General features: G+C 42.1%; 1 protein-coding gene across 3 annotated transcripts; it reads left to right on the plus strand.

Annotated features, from left to right (window-relative positions):
• Positions 1-1,330: 1,330 nt before the first annotated feature.
• tasorb (transcription activation suppressor b) lies at positions 1,331-21,501 on the plus strand. 3 transcript variants are annotated; one of them, XM_019868551.1, is made up of 23 exons: positions 1,331-1,771; positions 3,236-3,381; positions 4,180-4,272; positions 5,394-5,466; positions 5,561-5,652; positions 5,730-5,864; positions 5,932-6,056; positions 6,144-6,175; positions 7,526-7,631; positions 8,570-8,673; positions 8,806-8,915; positions 9,805-9,877; positions 9,994-10,068; positions 10,305-11,114; positions 12,570-12,871; positions 12,966-13,068; positions 14,062-14,900; positions 18,070-18,192; positions 18,350-18,509; positions 18,586-18,694; positions 18,830-19,008; positions 19,102-19,236; positions 19,802-21,501. In XM_019868551.1, the coding sequence occupies exons 1-23, from the start codon at positions 1,471-1,473 to the stop codon at positions 21,058-21,060; spliced, it is 5,484 nt and encodes a 1,827-aa protein (XP_019724110.1). In that variant the 5' UTR covers positions 1,331-1,470; the 3' UTR covers positions 21,061-21,501. The 3 variants fall into 3 exon arrangements, with proteins under 3 accessions (XP_019724110.1, XP_019724111.1, XP_019724112.1); XM_019868552.1 differs by having other exon boundaries at positions 1,332-1,771; positions 19,805-21,501; XM_019868553.1 differs by having other exon boundaries at positions 1,332-1,771; positions 10,308-11,114.
• The last annotated feature ends 434 nt before the right edge of the window (positions 21,502-21,935 follow it).

Below are 21,935 nucleotides of genomic sequence, written 5' to 3' on the forward strand. Positions count from 1 at the left end.
ACACAGCAAAAAAAGATGGGGCCCACACTAACATTAAACTTAGATGTCAAGTAGGGGGTTGCAAAATGTCATCCCGTGGCCCGCAAATGGCCTCCAGGCCACTAGTTTGAGAGTATACTGTACTAAGGTCTAATGGGGGATTGGCCAAACATTTTGCCACTTCAGGACATATACAGAATATTTGAAGAAAGAGAAGGGTGCATCATTTTGTGGCTTAGCAATGCTAAAACCAAGCCATTGTACTGTATGCTTACATAGGCCAAACAGTTAAATGTATCCATTCATCCATCCATTCATTCATTTTCAATTTATCTTATGCTGAACAGGGTCACAGGGAGTGATGGAGCCTAATCCCACCTGATTACAGGTGAAAGGTGGACTACACCTTGAACTGGTCACCAGTCAGTCGCAGGGCACACATAGAGGCGATCAATCATTCACACCCACATCCACACTGTTACTGAGTGGGAACCGATCCCACGCTGACCACACACAAGTGAGGCAAGTGTACCACTACTCTATCAGCGACTCCAGTCAAATCTATCGAAAAGAAAAAAAAAGTCAATATCTTAGTTTGTTGTTCGTGAAAGCAAAAAGTTATCAGAATTATTGTCATATAGTATAACCTTCAGTATATATTTCTATTTATTCTTTATTTATTTGACCAAAATTAATGTATCTTGTAACATTCAAATATTTTTCAATTTTAAAATAAAAGCACATTCATATTAAACATCTTTCATACACACAAAAAAAACAAATACTTTCAAATAATATTGCAATATTCAACTTAATTCAAGTTAATTAATTAAAATGAATGTTTATTTTTATTTATTGTAGCATTGTAGCAAAAGAAAGTCACACATGCAACAAACAATAGAACATATAACAACAGCAACAACAGACAACCAACTGATCCACCTTTTATCCAGTTAAACATAGAACCTTGATGCCGCTTAGTTAAAAATAACCTGTAACAGGGTATTTGGACAGCCAAATGCATTCCTAACCTTCGACCAACACAGCCAGTGGTGACTGTAGACCAGCTGGGCTATGTCCTGGGCATGACCTTTGCTTTTTTATTTTTGTTTGTTCGTCACTATAAATGAGGCCCACGATCTTACATAAAGGTGAATAAATTGAATTGAATTGAACCGAATCAGTATAAGTACACGGCCCAGAAAGAGGCAAATGGCCCTCGGTCTGGCGTTTGGACACCCCAGTGGCCGGACGCTTCTCGATTCTCAACTGTCATTGGATTCGGCACTTCTTCTTTCTGACGTTAGGTGGCGCAGATTTGCTGGTATGTAAACACGGTGACGCTGGCGTAATGCAGTGGAGAAGAACGTCTACGTCATTTTCACAATTGCGGAGGCAGGCTGAGGAGCGGCGTATGTGTGTGAGACAAGAGGCTCATATTCATTACTGGCTTACGTTGCATCGCGCCAAGTCGTGCACGGCGCCCCCAAAATGGCCCTAAACCCCAGCACGATGGGGAAAAGGGAGTCGGATTACACTGATTTGGGCAGCCTACACCAGGAAGGTGGCGAGCCCCAGAAGATTTCAGCCGCCACCTCGGCCACAGCCAACCAAAATGGCGATCAGCCTGGCTGTGGAGACTGTGTAATACCCGAGCAAGAAACCCCTGAGCGCCACAACAGCGTGCAGGCGGACGCCCGAAGCTGGACCGGCTCCCCGACGCCGGGCCAGAGACGAAGCGAGGAGCGGCCACGGAAGCCTTTTCAAATCCCGAGGAAGAAAGAACGGAAAGGTGGTGCCATACCGCTGTTATTTGGAACAGAGCGTGTACCGTCTTTCGAGTGGAGGTTCTGCTGCATGTTGCTAGCCTGCTAACTTGCTGATTGCCCGCGCTAACTGACGAAATGCTCGCCGTCCTAGATCGAAACAGTACTTTTCCAGTGGAATGCACGCACAAGTCATTTGTTTTGGCACGATGTAACATTAGAATGGCAGCCTGCGTGTCTCGAGTAAGTGCCAGCAGCGTTGCAGTGAAGGTGCCTTTAAGTTTCTTTTTGAGGACTGCCCTTCCAAATTAGCCTGCCCACATTGTTTGGGTTGTTGACCTTTTACCGGTCCTCTTGACCCGTCGAGTTAAATATTGCAACTGCGGGTGTCAGACAATGACATTGACCCCATTGATTGGGATGAAGTATTCTTCCTATAACAGCACTGTGAAGATTGTCATTTGAGCTGAATGGAGATCCAAATTTCTCTTTGCAAGTCCAAGACACATTATCAACATAGATTACCCAATGGTCTCAGAAAATATGAAAGTATAAATTACTCCCACAGGCTGTAGTTGTCACAAAGCTTCCACTAGCTCTTTGTGTATACTGTACACAGAAGGCTTCATCAATGTGGCCATATTTTCCCAAATTACCATCTGTTTCATGTGAAACTGTCAAGTATCATGCAAGAAGCTGAAAGCCTTATATTTTACCCGTACCTCACTATGGACAAAACAGGAATCATAACACTGAGTCCGGGGTTTAAACCTATTTGCTGTGTTTATGTGGTTGAATCCAAGCTTTTTTGGTTCCTTGTTCCATTTGATGGTTGTATAGGAATCATCTCCCCAAAAATGAATGAATGAATGTTCGAAAAGCGTGGTTGAAATGGCCACCTCAATTGCATCATAGCACACCAAAAATTTAGAAAATTTAATGATGGGTTTCGGAGAAATTGAGTTTTTTGTATCTGAAACCGTGGCCTTGTTGGGGAATATTTTGTGCGCTACCACCTATAGAAAATCTGGTCCCAAAATGTCCTCAAAATAGAGTAAAACTGTATAATGTCATGATTTCTTTATATATCTCCTTGAACCTGAATAGGTTTTTACTGTCCTAAAAATTCATCTTAAATTATGCAAATAGAACATTTGTCAGAAGCAGTGAGTGCAGTAAAGTAATTTTTGGACTTTTGTGATCAATTTTCCCTCCCATCAATTTATTTATCATGATGCTCGAGGCATTTGAAGTGTTCAGTCCATGATTTTTCGAAAATTCTCTAAACATGGTCACTTTTCATGTCGCTACTGTGAATGTCAAGGTACCCCCCCCAAAAAATATATATATATATGTGTGTGTGTATATATATATATATATATATATATATATGTGTGTGTGTGTGTGTATTTTGCAGCCGTTTGTTGAGAAAGAATCTCATAATACTTCTCTGCTGCATGCTGATCCCCTTTTTCTACCTTTGTACACAGGGTTGTACCAGCTTCTGCCACCTGACAGCCGGGAATTTGACGACCTTGTAAAACTACTCTCCTCTTTTTACCTGGATGTGTCATCGAGAGGAACGTTCTCCTACAGCAAGGCCAGGCTCATTCACAACGAGCTACTGGAGAAGGAGGTTGGTCCACCTTTCAGATCAGGTTCCACTTGTCACAATGTGTTCAGTAGAAATGTGCGTGTTTTTAACGTCACAAATAGCTGTGTGGACAGATGGGAAAAATTAATTACTGGCCCTGTAAGGCCAAACAAAAAAGATAGTGTGTTTCCGGTAACATGAAATTTCAGCATAGGGTCGGTAGGTCGGACAAAAGTTGTTTTTTTTAATATTTTTTTTTCCATCAAAAATGTAAACAAAATAAACATAAAACAAGAAGACATTGACCTCGCCGCTCCGCCGCCGGCGCTGCCGCCGGCGCCGCCGTCGGCGCCACCGATTTAGCTTTCTCCCCGCTCCGGACTCGGGGGGCCGCTGCCGTCCTCCTCCGCCCTCGGTTTTTACTCGGCCCGTGGTGTTCATCAAATAGTTTGCAGAATTTTTTTCGATACATCAATGGATGCTATTTTCTTAACATTAGGGTGCGAGCATGCGACTGTAACACAGAAAACGCTGTTTAAACTGTCGTCGGAGATCGCGGCCGCCGCCATGTTTCAATGTTGTTGACAGACGACAGGGCAAACGACGCATGCGCTCAACGTGAATATCGCGAGAATTTTCACCGACATAAACCCTCTACACAAAAATGTAGAGGGTTGTTTGAAAAAAATGCCGACCGTACAGTTTTTTTTCGACGTAGAAATTCTCGGTCGGTCGGGTTACCGGAAACACACTACTTTTTTTTCTACGCCTAATCCAAGGTGGACTTCTTTTGGTACGTTTGTGATGTTTTGATTTACTCTTCTCTCGACTGTGTTTCAGTTCATCGAGAAGAGGAGAGAGATGAAGCAAGAAGGGCGGACAGAACAAGAACTGACAGAATCATACTGCTTTTTATACCCAGAAAAATCCAAGGTAAAACACCTTGGATTTTCTTTCTCCACTTTCTTGTTCACACATCAGGGGGTGCAAAGGGGACGAGGAATGTTTGTTGGCATGATTCCAAGCTTTACATTCCCTTTGTGGGGTTGCATGTTATACGACACTCAAAAGTGTCACAATAACACTAAGTGTGGCGCGTCACCACCTAAGGCAGCTCTGAACAACTCAAGTTTAATCTGCAATACGTTGCAACACCCACTTCTAGTTAATTAGACAAATCTGTCACCTTAGAATAGAGCATTGTGCAATATAGTTAAAGTAATTTCACTCCCACGATTCTTGATATATGTCAGCTTCTATTGGTTGATAGAAAGCCTAAGTTATTGAGAGACTTGTCGCTATTAACCTTTACTGCATTGAGGGACTTTTATCTGTTTGAAATGCCCGACTGTATTTGAATGCACCTCGCGTCTCTGACCGCAAGAGGTGTCAATGTTTAAGATCGCGATCGCTTCGTACAGGTTAACAGTTTGAGACTCAACCAACCATATGCATCTTGTGTTTTACAGCAGTATTTATACTTCCATATTTACCACTAAAAATAGACACGTGCGGGTTGTGAGAGCCTCAGTGACTTGGAGCGTGCTTGATGGAAAGCTGTCCTTTATTAAGAAAATGGTGCTAGTTAAGTTAGATGGCCGTTAACATCCAGATTTTGCAATGTATTTATTCAATTTATACAGGAAGGATTTAACCAGACACTTGTTCCACCTTCTGTCTGCCGTCTTGACAGGCGGACACACAGTTGCAGCGTCTTCACGTTATGTACCGGTATTATTTTAAAACGTGCACACATGCTGTGTGACCAGATGAAATTTTTACGAGCACACACCTGTAAAAAAATGGGAGCATTAGCGAGCGTAGTGATCAAACCTTCGAGTCCTGTTTAAGAACCAAACCACATCAATTGGTCGAACAAAAGTTCGATAGCTTAATACTAACTCGGATTCCCAAATGCCATTGATAGGCTAATGGAAGTAGCGTTGATGTTGTGGTCAATGGTCCACCTTTTGTTTTCTGTGATTCTACTGCTTTTACTGTTGGAAAATGAGAATTTTGATCTGGTGACAACAATGTTCCCTTGACTGTTTTAGCTTCAGTGGATCTGCGAGAAGGGTTTGTCCGTGGGACACTCAAGGATAACAACAGTCGGAAATGCATCAGTGGGTAAGTGATATGACTGCATAAGCGACAGCTGCCTGCTTGTATACTCCTTCCTATGTGAAATTTGTTTCTCAGTCCAGTTCATATTTCATTGTAGGTGTATATCTCTCCAAATTCTCGGATTTATTACAAATCAATCCCTTTGAAGTTGGTTCAGCTGGAGACATGATCATTTTTAAAGTGATGAGGGTCAGTATTTCATTTTTACCGTGCTTCTTGACATCTTCAGGGTCCCAAATCTCACGGTGGCTGTTTTGTCTTTTCAGGGAAGAGTCAAGCACATCCATGAGAACATGCCAAACAACGCAAAGGAACCGGCAACCAAGTTTGACTGTCATTTGTCCAAAAGTGCCAATCGGGTTACGTCCTTGCTGTCCTACAGAGCATTTGAGCTCACACAGGTACGGACGCTATCCGCTGCCTGACTTTGTTTTCTGGTTTCAACTGGACTGTCCTTTTGTCTTCCAGCAATATTTTTTCGAATTTGCATTTGATGAAATCAAAGCACGCCCCAGGCAAGTGTGCCCCTATGCTGTGGTTTCCTTTCAGTACAAAGGCAAGGATGGTGCAGCCACTCCTTTTTCGACACACAGGTAAAACGTTCCTTGTGAAAAACATCTGTAACGTCTCCCCTGGGGTCTTTTGTTTCTTAACAGGCTTTGTGATTCTCTGTTTAATAGGATTGGTGTTATTTCCTCTGAAGGAAGTCGAGGTAACATATGTTTGATATTCATGAGTTTGTAATAGACTCACCCACGCATAATTTGTTTTTTGTTATCTAGACTGTGAGTGTTAGAAGTTTGTCATACCACACCAGGGTAACGACACTTTTTTAAATGATCTTACTCTGATTACTTACGAGGAATCAACTAAACAAGGATGTATAGTCCAGATAGCATCTGCACACTTCCAACACGGTGCCCGCATATCCTTTCAAAGATTTACAAGGCCAACAGCAAATTTTCATCATAGATGGCTTTATGTATCTCTAAACATATTTTGGACACTGATTTAAAAAAATATCTCTAGTCTTATCTCGCGGACCAGGTTTTTGAGAGATTTTTATTAATTAATTCATAAAGATTGCTAAATACAATTAGCCAAATAACGCTGTCAAGAAGCACATTTCTTCATGTTAGGTTACTTTGCCTCTGTGAGAAATTTCCTAAATTGTCCATGAGCTCTGGGTTTAATCTCAATCATGTAACAGGGATTTTTTTTTTTTTTTTTTTTTAGTCCAGATAGCATCTGCACACTTCCAACACGGTGCCCGCATATCCTTTCAAAGATTTACAAGGCCAACAGCAAATTTTCATCATAGATGGCTTTATGTATCTCTAAACATATTTTGGACACTGATTTAAAAAAATATCTCTAGTCTTATCTCGCGGACCAGGTTTTTGAGAGATTTTTATTAATTAATTCATAAAGATTGCTAAATACAATTAGCCAAATAACGCTGTCAAGAAGCACATTTCTTCATGTTAGGTTACTTTGCCTCTGTGAGAAATTTCCTAAATTGTCCATGAGCTCTGGGTTTAATCTCAATCATGTAACAGGGATTTTTTTTTTTTTTTTTTTTAAATGGACAATCCAAGAATTCTGTTTTAAATGTCCCTTTTGAATAGAAGTGGTACACTTGCAGATGAGGCAAACACTTTTAGAATATGACATTGCTCCCTAATTTTTCTTTTCACCCTTTAAGTTACGTAAATCGAAATAAACTAGAGTAACTGGGCCACTCAGTACCAGTAGCGTCCTTGAATTTTTCAGCTACTGAAGCAGTTGAAGGTGCATTTGTGCTAACATCTGTGTCAGAAAACATGTCAATTGATTAATTGTCCTGTATCTCAGTCACGCGGCACATGTTAGATTGAGGTCTGATGATAGACTGATGTCTTGAGTTTTTGTAAAGCCATGCTGTCTCGAATCTACCCAATCCAAATCACCGTTATGAGCGCCCCTGCTCTAGACTGTTTTAGAGCTGAACCAAAGTCTTAAAATCTAGTCTCGCTCGCTGTTTAATTTTTAAAGTGATGACCCGCATTTGATGCAATTGCAGGGCGGCACTCCTATTCTGTGTGGAGTGGTCCGCTGGTAGCCAAGGGCCAGGAGTTGTTCCCGATCCGTTTACGATCATCTTCGCGGGCCTACCTTCCTTTCAAACTGTGAGTAGACAGCATATATAGTGGAACCTCGCTTTATGCATTTAAATCGTGTTTTCCGTTGAAATGAATGCAAATGCAATTAGTCTGTTCGAGTCGGAGAATGACATGTTTTTTTTGTTTTTATCACTGTGTGGTTAAAAAATGAATACTATAATGTAGAAATACACAATAAAACTTATGTTAAGTATTAACACTGTTGTTTGGAGTCAATTTCTGTGCAATGTCGCAGTATTTTCATTTACAGTACTGTTTACATTCACCATGGAGAAAGCCAGTCCAAAATGGCAGCCACGTCCCATAATGTTGCATTGTGGGAAAGCTGCTTTGCATTGCGCAATTTGGCAGTCCAGCTGTATCCATGGTGAACACAAACAATGGTGTAGTCACGTAGTCAAATAGGGCATGTTGACGTGCAGTGAGGGGCATTTATTAAGGCCCTCACTATCAAAACATTTAAAATGAATTATGCTATCGATAAGTTCATTGATTAAGGCAATAATCTGATCCAATTTTATTTTGCATAAAAGTGAATTACAAAATGTTTTTTCTTCGATTAGAGTTTATTCAACAATCATAGTTGTTCAATTGTTAATCTTATTTTTAAACAACTAAACAATTAAGCAATAACACACTAGAGGGATTGATGTACAGACCAATATTTTGAAATTGATTCAGTTACTGGGCTGGTTATTGTTTTCCAAAGTAAAAGTAGATGTTGGCCATGGTCTTATTTTGATTAAACACAAAGATAATCAGCCTGCTTTCGTGAAGGAAGACAGAAATCAGAGAATTTAGATTTTTATTAAGCTAAACAATGGCTCTGAATCATTACTTGATTTTTAAAATAGTTGTCTCTTAATCGATTAATTGTTTAGACCTCGAGTTTATGCTATGAAAACTTTGGTTAGTAAAAATGGAGTGTTGCTTTCATTTGACAGTCCCGAGAAGCTTGAAATGAATCAAGGCATGCTGCTTGAGCAGGTGAAGAGAAAGATTCCCGCAGTGCTCTTCGCTTGGGACACCTACAGCACATCACGGGAAGGTCAGCAACGCACAGATTCTGCAAATGTAACGTACAATGATGTGGGTGGTGCGTGCTATGAGAAAATTTGATAAGATACATGACAGGAAGCTTGTTACTTTCCATCCCAAAATGTATTTTCCTTTGTTGCAGTGGTGAAGTATGGGATGTCATGCAGCCTTTTTGAGGTTACAGAAGGAAAAGGAAAACCGACCAGTGGCAGTCTGGCGGCACTGATAAACAAACTGGAGAAAGACCGGATGGTGAGTTACACTAATCTACCTGGAAGCCCCTAATGTTGCGAATCACAAAATGGTATTGCCTCCTTCAAATGATGTTTTCCAACATGATGAGGAATTTTACTAGCCTCTTTTTAAATTAAAGAAGCCAATGCTATAGTCTCGACTCTTTTCTATTTAAAATTTGTTGACGGTTAAAGAGACCGAAAGTAAAAAAAAAAAAAATAATAATAATAATAATTTACAGTCACTGTCTCAAAGCAATTAAGCACCACACACATTGACCGACAGGCTGCAGTGTAAAAACTTGAGCCTCCGCGTAAAATATACTGTTCTGTATCATTTTTTAAAACTGGAATCACAAAAACATAGTGCAATTGTCAAGGGGGAAGTGAATGGCCACAAAGAAGAAGAAAGAGGCGAGAAAATGGATAACTTGAGAGGCTGCTGGCAATTATCGATTGCCCCATTCCCTGACTGCATCCATGGACTTTGACCAGAGGGACTCTTATGTTCCACTGGTACGTGTCAAAATATAAATGTAGTTAGCATTTTTTTTTTTTTTTTTTTTTTTTTTTTGTGAAACCTCGCGTTTATTTTTGATCGTCTGTTTCTTCTGAAATGTGGCAATGCTGTTTGCCGACGATTCAAATTTTGAATTGCAGCAAAACAAGTGACTGATTGGCCACTAATGAAAACCTCACACACTGCTTGACCATTCAGTTTGGGCCACGTTGCTCGCTGTGCAGCGTCTCTTGGGAAAGCACTACCAAAGGAAAACAGTGTCAGCTTGTAACTCATATGGAAATAGTCAGAAACAGGCTCAAATGGTTTGATAATGACATGCACGCTTTTCTTTTTTTCTTTTTCTTTTTTTCTTTTTTTTTCCTGTCGTGTCTACCTTCTAATGTAGGTGCTGGTGAAGTCCCTGTTTGACCGAGGCTTTCTCTTTCTGTTGTCCTCAGCACAGATGATGGAGTCCAAAGGTGCCCACAAGCATTTCTTTTTTTATTGTTCTCTCATAATTCTCTACTCTGTTTGCCTCCTACTTGTTATCCCCGGTGAGGTTTACGCTTTTTAAAAGTTTCTGTTTCTTTTGCAGAACGGCGAGGGCGGGTTGAAAAGAGCCTACAAGCAATATTCCTCTTTCATGAGTCAAGGGCCGTTTTCAAGTATTGTGAGTTACTCACTATCATTTATCTATATTTAACGTGAGGATCTGGATAAAGTTCTGGCCAAGTAATGGAATGCCAAACTCTTGATTGATGATTGTGTTTACTTTTGTAGTCAGATTTGTCCAGGTTATTTCAGGTTTCATCACGGAATGGTCCTGTTTAAAGCTTCAGTCATAAATTGATAGTGAACGATTGACTGATTATGATGCCTAATTCTTTTTGTTTTTGTCTGTCGTAGCAGCCCGACTTTCCAACCCAGAGCCATTGACAGCAGGGCCACACACCAACTTCCCATCTATGGAACGTTTCATCCCTGCTTTGCATTACGCCTTTTTCACCTTGCGCCCAAATGCGGGCAAGGACCCAAGTTCCGCTGTGGAGCGACAAGCCACGGACTATTTAAGTCGCATAGACTCGGGAAGAGTGCGGCCATTTATCTTGCCTGATTACAAATACCATGTGGATGACAGGCCATATACGGTTCCTTTACCCAGACCCAAAGGGAACATGGAAGCCATACTACGTTCTTACATCCACAACTCATCCAACTACACTTTACCCGTGAACAAGGCAAAGGACATAATTGAACGGATAAGCAACCCTCCACCTGTCGCTGCCCCCGTCTCTGCAGAGTACAGTCCGGTTTCTGACTGGGGTGGCTCTGACCGCTCTGAGAGACTGTCAGAAAGGCCACCACCAGAACAACTCGCGCAGGAGATCGCGGCTTCAGACGCTAACAAACAGGGGCCAGTGTTGGCCCATTCAAACGGTGCGCAGTTGCAGCACGAGTCCCACACTGAATCCCAGTCACAGCCACAGCCACTGAAGGTGCAGCTGTCACAGAGTGACTACGATAAAGACAAGATGACGCAGTTACTGAAACTGATCCAACTCCACAAGAGAACACTAGTCAAGGATCCCGGCAGGGAAAAAAAGGATGGAGCCTGTGAGTCCAACAACCTCAAGAGGAAATTTGAAGGCGATGAACGGGTAGACAAGAACAAACATCAACGCACAGATCTGTTGAGCAACGGTGAACCCAGCAGGGGTGAGGAAAGATTTGTGATGTATATATTTAGTGTCCTTTTTACCATATTGGTGAAGGAGAATCATGAAGTTTCACAACACAGTCTGTCGTTAAAGACTCCCAGTCAACATTTTTTTTTTTTAACTATACTTTGAGCGGTAATTGACATGCAGCAGAAGCTTGACTTTGTTGCCAGTCCACACAAGTCATTCAATTCTTTGCACAGCACATCCGGATTGACTGTTTTCTGGCATTTTATGAGGGCTTACAGCAATACTATACCTGTGATCCACACAATTTCTAATCATTTTAAGTGCTTTTGTGTGCGCAAGGGTGTTTAATGATCTGACCCCTTTTCTTGATATACGTTTTTGGAAATGGTTTTGTGTGGACAGGTTTTCCAGGTTGTCACATTCTTGATTGATTTCATTTAAGCGAAATTGATGAAACGGCATAAACGATCATCTCCCCTTTGTAAATTTGAAAATAAAATGTCATTTATTTCATAGGATGCAACTTTCTTAATTATAACAAATTGTAGCACTCAAATAAACTCTAAAAAATAAGATAATTCACCAGGGGTGTTCAAGGCTCGAAACAGGCAATATGAAAGTCAAAATATACATTTGTGCTCCAATAAAACACACTGAGTAGCAAAATGCACTGTGCGTGTGTGCGCGCGCGGGCCCCTCACTCTCACACTGACTCCTACCTGCTACTCTCACCCCCACCAAAACAAACAAAAACAAAAGTAGCATTGTGTAATATAAAAAAATGTAGCCATTACTGTTCCATTTGACAAGCGCTTTATAGCTTATAGGAGTATTTTTTCACTTTGTGACTTTTAAGAACTCTGGAAATGAAGAAAAAACATATTTTTACCCGATCCCTGATCAGCTAAAAATCACGTGGGCGACTCAGATTTTCGATCACGTGGCCAAATCGGCACACCTTTAATTGTTAAAGTATATAAGTATTGTTTGTTGAAAATTAAGTGATCGTTTATTCACAAGAGCTTCCTGGGATTTGATTTGGACTTTTTATATCTGCACAAGATTTTTTTAATTAGCATTTCAGTAGTTGTTTTTTTTTTTTTTAAATCAACTTGGCTACGTTAAAAGACAATAAAATGCATTCAAAGCAACTTAATTTAAACTGAGAAGTGTAATTCTGCTTGATATTGCCCCACTGAATGTTTTTAGACAAGAAAATACAGTTTGCTACTCTTCACAATGTGAATTAATGAAACAGAAACTGTTGATTATGTAAAAATCTAACTAATTGATCCTCAACATGAGAGAGCCCTTCTCAGATGGAGCCAAAAACTGCTCCTGAAAGGAAAAAGTTATTTTTGAGCCTTGGCTTTTTATTCATGTTTGTGGCACTTACATATATGCACGACCGACTGTTTTTTAAATTTTTTATCCCCTCCCCCGCCCCCATTTTTTAATGCACACATTTTGTTCCTCCTCCTAGGGGCAGCAACGGAAGAGACGGGAGAAGACGGCGGCCAGAGTGAAAATCTGACCACGGTAATGGAAAGCATGGGTATCTATGACACAGACTTGAGGACTTGTGGCAATACCAATACAACAGCAGTTCATGAGACCCAGCGTCTCCTCAAGATACTGCTCTCCACTCTCAACAAAGCCGTTGCTCAGGGATCAATATCTGTGAAATCAAAACACAGTGGACGGTCAACGAGGGTGGAGACTGCTGTTCCGGCCTCCGATTTTAGCAAACAAATTGAGCCTGCATCACAAACAAACTACACGGAGGTGAGATGTAAACTGTTGATTCTGACATTTATTACCCTACAACACAGCGTGGTGTAACCCATGTCAACTAAGAATGTTTATGTTCTTGCTTTAGGAGGATATGGACTGTAGTCCCGGAAGTACTTTTAGCGCAGGCTCTCCAGTAGACCAAGCTCAAACCTCAGCCAGCACAAGCTGTGCCATACCCACAAATGAAGGTAAATGAATTATATTGTAAAATTGTGCATGTACAATTGTACATGGTTTTCCTGCTCTGGACACCACCACAAGTTGTGTTTTAAATGCAGCCTTTCAGCTGGAATGTTAGGGTATTTACATCCACATCATGTGAACCGCGGAGAAGAAGTTCGTACAATTGATATGCCCCCCACTTTTTATGGGACTAAAAGTAATGGGACAGTTGGTTGCTCCATGGCCAGCTGGGCATGTATGACTGCCAATGGAACTGCTTTCCTTATATTTATTGATGATGGGACTGCTGACAGTAGCAGCAGGATGGATTCTGAAGTGTTTTGGGCAATCTGATCATTTGTTCATATTCAGTCAAATGATTCTCACCTGATTGAATGGCGCTTCACAGTGCAGACGGACAAGGACCCAAAGCATATTGCAACAGCATTCAAAGAGTTTAATCACAGAAGTGGATTGTTATACATTGACCAAAATCAGTCACTGACGTAAATGCGATTGAGCATGCGTTTCAATTGCCGAACACACAAAACTGAAGGGACTATGCCTCGTGAACAAGTAGTAAGTAAAATGAGGCCTGGCAGAGCAGCACCAGGAATGAATTCCAGCACTCTTGTGATGTCATTAGAGACTTCACGCCATAATAAACTGCGAAGGATTATGTCAAAGCATATGGTGAGCAGTCGGAAAAGTTGATCTCTGAACCAAGTATAAAAAAGTGCAAGTTTGATTTGGGATTGTTAATTTGTACCATTACTTTTTGGTCTCTTAAAATGTGGAAGCCGCATACAAAGTGTTATTTCTATACCATTAACCAGATTTGCATGTAAATACCCTGAAGCCGAAGGTCTGCATTTTAAGCACATCTTATTCCTTACACTGCAAATCATTTGCGGTGATGTTTCGAACAAAAGGGTGACAGTTTTGTCCATGTCCCAATTTTCGGACCTGACTGCAATTGTCGGAGCATTACTGAGAGTTTCTACTCTGCTCTTCTCCAGAAAAAATCCAGTCCTTGCCTGAGCCAGAGGCTGTGACGATAGAGAGCCTCGATTTGAAGATGCCCTCGGCGATTGATGTGAAAAAAGGCGGACCGACGTTATCGTTAGCAGAGGAAGCTCCTTTCAGGCCCTCTATCAGCTTGGACACTATACTTAACCAGGAATTGCACAGCCTCACTTCTGACATTAAAAACATCATGCAGAGCCATTGCATTACTTACACCTTACAACTACCTCCGCGGCTACCTCTGCCTAATTCCTGGCAGAGCAGGAGCTGCTTCTCAGACTTTGTCAACCAGCATGTCACTCCTGTCTCCGTGCAGGAGCATGTCGAAGCACTGAGTGGGCAGTTGGAAAAGTTGATCCCGGCCCCACCTGGTTCACCCAAGGCCTCTTCCCCGGAGCCACCCGAGGCGATCGCAGATTCACCAATGCCGTCATCAGTGCAAACTTCCAAACCTGAAGTACAGCCCCCACAGATGAACTCTTCTCAGACTAGTAGTCAAGGTCCTATAAAAGAGGTGATAGAAAGCGTGGCTAAGTCAGATCCTGCTTCAGCAGAGATTGTGGAAGAGGCTTATTCTCCCTCCCAGATACCCCCAGAGTCATCAGCGAAATCGCAAAAGTCTATTTCTGCCATGTCCTCGGGCGCTATTGCTGGTCCCGGCACTGCCAGCACTGGTACCGGACTCATGTCAGGCAGCCTCATTGGTCAACTAAAACCAGAAGTTTTCAGCAGCTTGGTGGAAATCTTTAAGGATGTCACCAAGAATACAGTCAAGTTCTACATCTACTCTGGGGATGAGGGCGAGGAGAGTACCGTCTGCAAGGAGATAAAGGTACAACTCTTTCAAAAATAGTGGTAAATGCCCCTTTCTCATCTAATTCATTGTACTGTGAAAGTCAGTGTCGGGTTGCATTTAGGTGGTCATCAAGGGTTAAGACGAGAGCCATGACAAGGGTTGTTTTATATACTGCTGCCTTTTGAAAACAGAAGTGCAAACTTGGTCGTGTAAAAATTCTGTGCAGTAGTATTCTATTTAGTGCTTCTCAGACATTTCACGCCAAGTACCGCCTCAAAAAATACTGCTGCACCACCATAATGACAAACAGTAACATAGTAGACCAAAGTTTTCATCCGAATGTAGAGGTTTTATTCCACAAAAGTAATTTCCTGTGTCACATTATGCACAGTTTGAACGTTATTGCTGCCCTTGGATTTTGGAGGGTGGGGATGGGGATCGACAAGTACAAATAATTAATAAATACAGTAATCCCTCGTTTATCGCAGTTAATGGGGACCAAAACCACCCGCGATAAACGAAAATCCGCGAAGTAGCGACCAATTAACATATAATTTTTTTTTTTTTTTTTTTTAGTCCGCAAACGGTCCGCGAGAAGCTGCGAAAGTCAGCAAAACAACAGCGAGTCACATAGAGCAACATATACAGGACTGTACTCCATGTATATGAAGAAGAAAAAAACTTTTTTTTTAAATTTTTTTTTTTTTTTTTTTTAATGAATATGTTTGGAAAAAGTCCACGATGCACCGAAGCCGCGATAAACAAACCGCGAAATAGCGAGGGATCACTGTACAGTGATAATTTTACAGTTTGAGCCCTGCGAGTCCCAGGGAATCGCTGATCAGAAAAGTATGAGTCCCATTTATGCATTTAGAGTCCCAAATTTTGAAATCTGAAATGGTCTACTTATTCATTTGCATATGATAACACAAACAACAACAATATACATTGATAATAGGTTTATTTCTTTTAAACAAATGCTGCAAAAATTCTAATAATTCAGGCATACAGGATTTGCTGAGAAATAGGTTCTTATTTCATCCCATGGTTCAGTCTTTGAGTTCATAAATTCTCCTCTCTTTACTCTGCTTCCAATGATGCAAGGCTTACTCAAAGTCAACTTATCATCACAAAAAACTATCCAACTTATCTGCTTCCTCTGTGATATCTTCGCAATAAACTTTTGCAACACTTGTAACGTTACACAACTTGGCAATCGTCTACATCCCGCGAGGTGAAGGCCAAGCTCGCCAATCTTGTCTCGCGAGAACGAAAATCTTGTCACGCGAGATTATTAAACGCGAGATCAACATCGATGGTCAAACTGCGATCGTTGCTGGAAAAAAAGATTTACCGTAGTTTTTTTTTTTTTGTTTTGACTGAGAAATTTCCTTGCGTCCCAAAAACGCACATTATTTGGAACTGTGCGTCCCGCGGGAAAATTATGTGTCTGGTACGCGGGATGCAGAGGTAATGAGAAGGCTGTAAATAGATAAAGGCTGTATGCATAGGTTCATTCTATGAGAGTGGCAGTCAAAAAGTAGCTATGTTGAATTTACTCGACTAACAGTTCATATTTTGTCTAGAAATTTCAACAGTGAGGAATTGAACTACTCAGTTAAATATCAACTTCCAAAATGTTGTTTGCAAGTATACACATTTTGTCAGCCATTATGGAAATTATTTCATCATTGGATGTTAGACAGACGCAGAGAGCACTGATTGAACTCCTTGTTTGGAAGGGGAACATTTTCAAAGATGGAAAAGGTTTATGGGGCTACAGCGCTGTAAAAAAGTGGGTATCCAGGATCAAAGGTGAAGAAGAATATCCAATGACCTCCGGGACTGAAAAAGAAGTAAAAGCCATCTTCAGCGGTTAATTCTGGAAATGGTTCTAGTATAGAACAACTGGTCAGAGAAGGTAGCACAATTGGAATTATCGGGGCGGCATGGCTCAGTAGTAGAGTGGTGGTCTCCCAACCCAGATGTTGGGCGTTCAATCCCTGACCATTGCGACCTTGTTGAAGTGTCCTTGAGCAAGATACTGACCCCCCAGTTGCTCCTGATGCTGCATCATCAGTCGGTAAGTGAGGGAACAGTGTCAAGCGCTTGGAGAACAAAAGTAGAAAAGCGCGTAAGAGCACAGCCAATTTACTGATGACATTGCTGAACTTTTTGTGAGTGAGGCATGGATGGAAGTGCTGCGATATTGTGAGGGAGCTAGGCTTTACAAAGATTGGTGCCAGCCAGGCGGGTTCCAAGAGAACTTAAATATGTCCACAAACAAGCCCGTTTTGAATCTTGTTTGGCTCTTATTGAGTGTCAGAAATGTGACAAAATTATCCTCAACTCTATAGTGACAGGCGATGAGACCTAAGTTCCAATCTTTTGAACATGTATCTTGGTGGTTCCCCTTCCAAAACAAGAACTTCAATCACAGCTCTTCGATTCTGATGAAAATGCAATGATGACATCATTACCAAAAAGGCTGACAGAAAGTGGACACGTTCAAAAATTTATATTTAAACACTTTATATTTAGGTGAGTATTGTAATGACACACTGTTGAAACTTGAGGGGAAAAATATATTAACTATAAGTCTGGAAATTGATCATTACTGCTTGACTGCTCCCCATAACATGATTAATGATTTTTGATGTTTTAAAAGTTGCAAATTTTGTCTTAAGGCCTTTTCATTCTGCACTTAGCAGGGTTTAGTGCACCGTCAACGAACCCATTCATGGTGTATGTGCTGTGAGGGCGAATCCAATAGGAGAGGGGTTGGCGAAGTGACTTCAGAGCGGTTACAGCAGTAGATCACGCCCCCCCACGCTGGGAAAAGCATCCATGCTACCTCCTGGTAGGCTGCTAAGGAACCCCTTCTAAATATGGGCACGATTGTACCGAAGTGCCGTCGTGCCTGTTCCCTGCCATGACAGTAAAGAACCAAGAAAAGCAAGTGCAGTGTGAAAAGGCCTTTTATTCAGTGATTCTTTCATGGACCACTAAAAGGGGAGCCTGCGTACCACACTTTACAATGACTGCAATAAACACAACAACAAATGTCCTAACATCACATAAAGCCAACAAAGACAGTTCAACATTGCGAATGTGCCGTCCGAGTAATGGTTCCTTACATTGGCCGGCGCGCGCATGTGACTACAATTCCTATTCGAAAATAATGATGTTTTTGCTTGTCCTGAAGGAATACTTGAAAAGTCTTGGCAACAGCGAGTGCACACCGCAGATGTTTCTGGAAAACAGCAGCAGTCTAGACAAACTGCTTATCATCATTCAGAATGAACACATTGCTGCACATGTGCACAAGGTAATGTTACATCCTCATGGTCTCAGCTGCATTCTGCATTTTATTTTTTTAACAGCACTACTGACCCCTTGTTAGTTAGTACATTTTTTAAATATAACATTTATCACTGACATGGCTTGATTATCACACCAAAATGGCCCTCACCTGTAACTTGTAGATCCCAGCACTGGTGTCTTTGAAGAAGTTGCCTTCTGTGAGCTTTGCTGGTGTCGACACTCTGGACGATGTCAAGAACCACACCTACAATGAACTGTTTTTGTCTGGAGGCTTCCTGGTGTCCGACGAGTTTGTTCTTAATCCTGACCTCATCACACAGGGTTAGTTCTTGTTCTTAACACATCATTATTTGTCAAGTGTTTATTTATTGGTTTATTTTGTTTATTTTTGTCTCAGATCGCTTGCAGGCACTACTGAAGTTCTTGGAGGAACAAAGTACTCCCGAGCAGCCCTGGCAGTGGAAGGTGCACTGCAAGTCACAGAAGAAGCTTAAAGAAATGGGCCGGTCAGTTTGAGCTCATCCAAAACCAAACCCATCCCAAAGATCATCAATCCTTGGGTTGCGTTTCTTGGACAAACTGTGAGCTTTGATGGAAGTAGAAGGACGTTGTGGAAGCTGACTTATTGGATTGTGTCACAGGTTGAACACCAACGCGATGGGGCTACTCAACCTTCTGACAACCTATCAAAAGAAGCACCTAGTAGAGTTCCTTCCTTACCACGAATGTGACGCCCAGTCACGTCAGGCTCCCGATCTCGACTGCCTGATTAAGCTGCAAGCTCAGCACACACAACAGCGTCATCTTATTTTCGTCACAGGTACTTTTATTTTGAATTGAACTCAAGTTTTGGAATATGCATAATTGCTAAACAGGTTTTATTTGGATTCATTTTATTTTATTTTTTCCCCAGAGAGGCCCTTTGAGATGTTCCTTCAATATTCCAGGAATGGAATAATGATAGCAAGCATTGATGATATTATGAGTGCTTTCCACAGCCTTATTGGGTCCATCAATCAAAATGAGCTCCCAACACCGCCCTCTACAGGTGGGTAGTTCCATTGACCAGTGGAACAAGTCTTTTTCTGTGCTAGTGTCCTTTGTATTCTGTTTAGGGCTGCAACTAACAATTATTGTAATAATCGAGTCATCTGATGGATTCTTTTTTTTTCAGTGAATCGTTGACTCAGATTATACACAAACATAAATTGATTATGATTTACTCACTGCTTTTGTCTCCATCATGGCAGAAAATAGGCAAAAATATTGTTCATTGTTTTCCAAAATAAAAGCAACTGTTTGCAGGCGTCAGTCTGCTTTCATAGAGCACTACAGAAATCTGATAATATTTACTGTTGAGAGTCCGAAATCAGTATTGTTGGACAATTTTAGGTAAAACGTCTGAACAATTAGTTGATTATCAAAATACCAGTCGATTCATTTGAAAATAGATCAGTCGTCAGTTTATTCTTAATTATTGCGCCTCTAATTCTGTTTGACTCACTCTCTCATCAGTCTTGTATGCAGACCTGCACATTAACTTTTTATGTTTTGTTTTGTTTTCCTCACTGCTACCCACACATTTCTATTTTGACCCCCTTCTGTCTTCTCAGTAGTGAACGATGAGTGCGAGGGAGAGGAGGACATGTCGTTAGACTCCGATGATGGTGCGACGCCCCCTGTCGTCGATGGCAAAGAGCAACACCCCGAAGCGGACACAATGATGCTACCACAACCGCCCCTCCCAAACACGGAAGAATTCCGTCCACCGCTTCCCGACCATCATGTGACCCCTGATGGAACTCCGCCACAGTCCGACTACAGCGCTCTCAAAACCGCCATCTCTCAGTTCAAAGCCGCAAACCAGTTAGGCATCGGCTCCTCAGACACGGGAAGCGCGTCGCCTGGAGGTTTCCCCGTCAATCCCCACCAAAGTTTTTTGTGTCCCTCTGCCCCGTGGTCTTCCTACACCGGCTCGTCCAGTTATGCAGCCTCCCCGGCCTATCCTGCTTCACCCTGCAGCAGCAACCAAGAACAGGAGTACCGCCCCCCGGCCACAGTCCCGACCACGACAACCCCCCCTACTGTCAACACCACAGCAGGACCTCTCGCCAATCTGGCCTCTCTCCCGTTAGAGGTCAAACCCCCTCCTCCGCCTCACCTCATGATGCTCGGTCACACGTATGGCTCGGACCCCGCAGGACCTGGAGTTCCCGGGACTCCTCCCCTCACCCCTTCCCTACCTTACATAGACAACAGTGACACAGTCAAACAAAGTTACATGACTGGCATTCCCATCAATGCTAGCTGTAGCCCAGCACAACATGCGGACAGGACGCTTAGCGGAGCCGGGGAGGGGAATTGGAGGCCGCCGGGGACCAGCACTTTTCCGACTGCAAGCAATCAGGTTGCGGTTACGCCTGGCCCAGTGGACCCCACTGTACTGCCCAAGAGCGGGGAAGGCCTTGGCGGCATCAAGGCCACATGTCAGAGTGGCAGGACTCAAGTGAATTGCACTGACAAACCTGGGGCTCCTGTGGGTGTTCCCACAGTAGCCACCAGAGGGGGCTCAGCAGTCAGACCTACACTTCCTCCACAGCGAATGTGTGGCATGGGTTTCGGCAATGTGGGTGGCGCCATGCCCGCACCGATGAATCATGGATCTATGAGGGGTGCTGTGGGTCCTGGGCCGTTCCGGGGGAGAGGAGTTCCTCGGGTTGGACTCTGGCCACGACCAGGACCGGGGCGAGGACATGAACGAGCGGATGGACCTAGAGGGGGTCCTTGCTCTTGGGGTTACCCAACAGGAAGGGGTGGGACCCAAAATTACTACACAGACTACACATACTCTCACAATTATGCCCCTGAGTAGCCAAGCAAGTTGTTGTAAGGGGCAACACAAACATCATACTCCACAGAACTGGCTGAATGTATATATATATTTCCTTGTCAAATAAAGATCCTGGTTTTCTACATTAATAAAGATTGATACAGGCAGTGCCGAGTGTCCTACTGTCGCGTGAACTGTATGTATGCACTCTTTCCATGTGAACTGTGAAGGCACCCAGTTCAAACCACTATATTTATATTTGCCAACAAATGCTATTGGCCTTTCAGATTCTCTGAATTTACCCTGTAATTTCTGTTTATTCTGCTTTTGCAACAGTTTATGGACAAGGGGAAAGGATATTTTTTTATTTAAAAAAAAAATAATCACATGAGTGCAATTTCAATTGCTGTTTTTGTTCCCCTTTATTTTATGCAGTTGGTTGTCCTAAATTCTGTGAAATAAAACATTTCAAATATTGGTTGAGTGACAGTGTTGGGTCAAAATGGTGTTCAGCAGACCATCAAAAAGAAATACTGTGTATGTGCAGTAAATCAGTGGTATAACTGCATTCGTACAAGAACGTTATTTCTAAACTCAATGCAGATGGAATCTTATCGACAAGGTGAAGTAAAAAAAAAAAAAATTCTACAGTATGGTATGGTTGATGCGGCCCCACTAATCAGAACACTGTACAGTATTGATAAATATTGAGTTTGTGGAGCATGAATTAAGCATAAAAATCTGCCCATTTCTATCCATCTCGGGTGGCAGCCTTTCTGCCACACGTTTTCTGAGTTTGATTGTGTGACCCGAGCAAGCTGAGATATGAAACCGATGTCATTTTCAATCCACAGTAAGTAGCAAAATGAGAAGGATAAAATGGGTGGATTTTGCTGCTTTATTCATAGTACACCCAT

The sequence above is a fragment of the Hippocampus comes genome, unplaced genomic scaffold (genome assembly GCF_001891065.2).
Source record: "Hippocampus comes isolate QL1 unplaced genomic scaffold, H_comes_QL1_v1.1 scaffold41, whole genome shotgun sequence".
Taxonomy (NCBI): domain Eukaryota; kingdom Metazoa; phylum Chordata; class Actinopteri; order Syngnathiformes; family Syngnathidae; genus Hippocampus; species Hippocampus comes.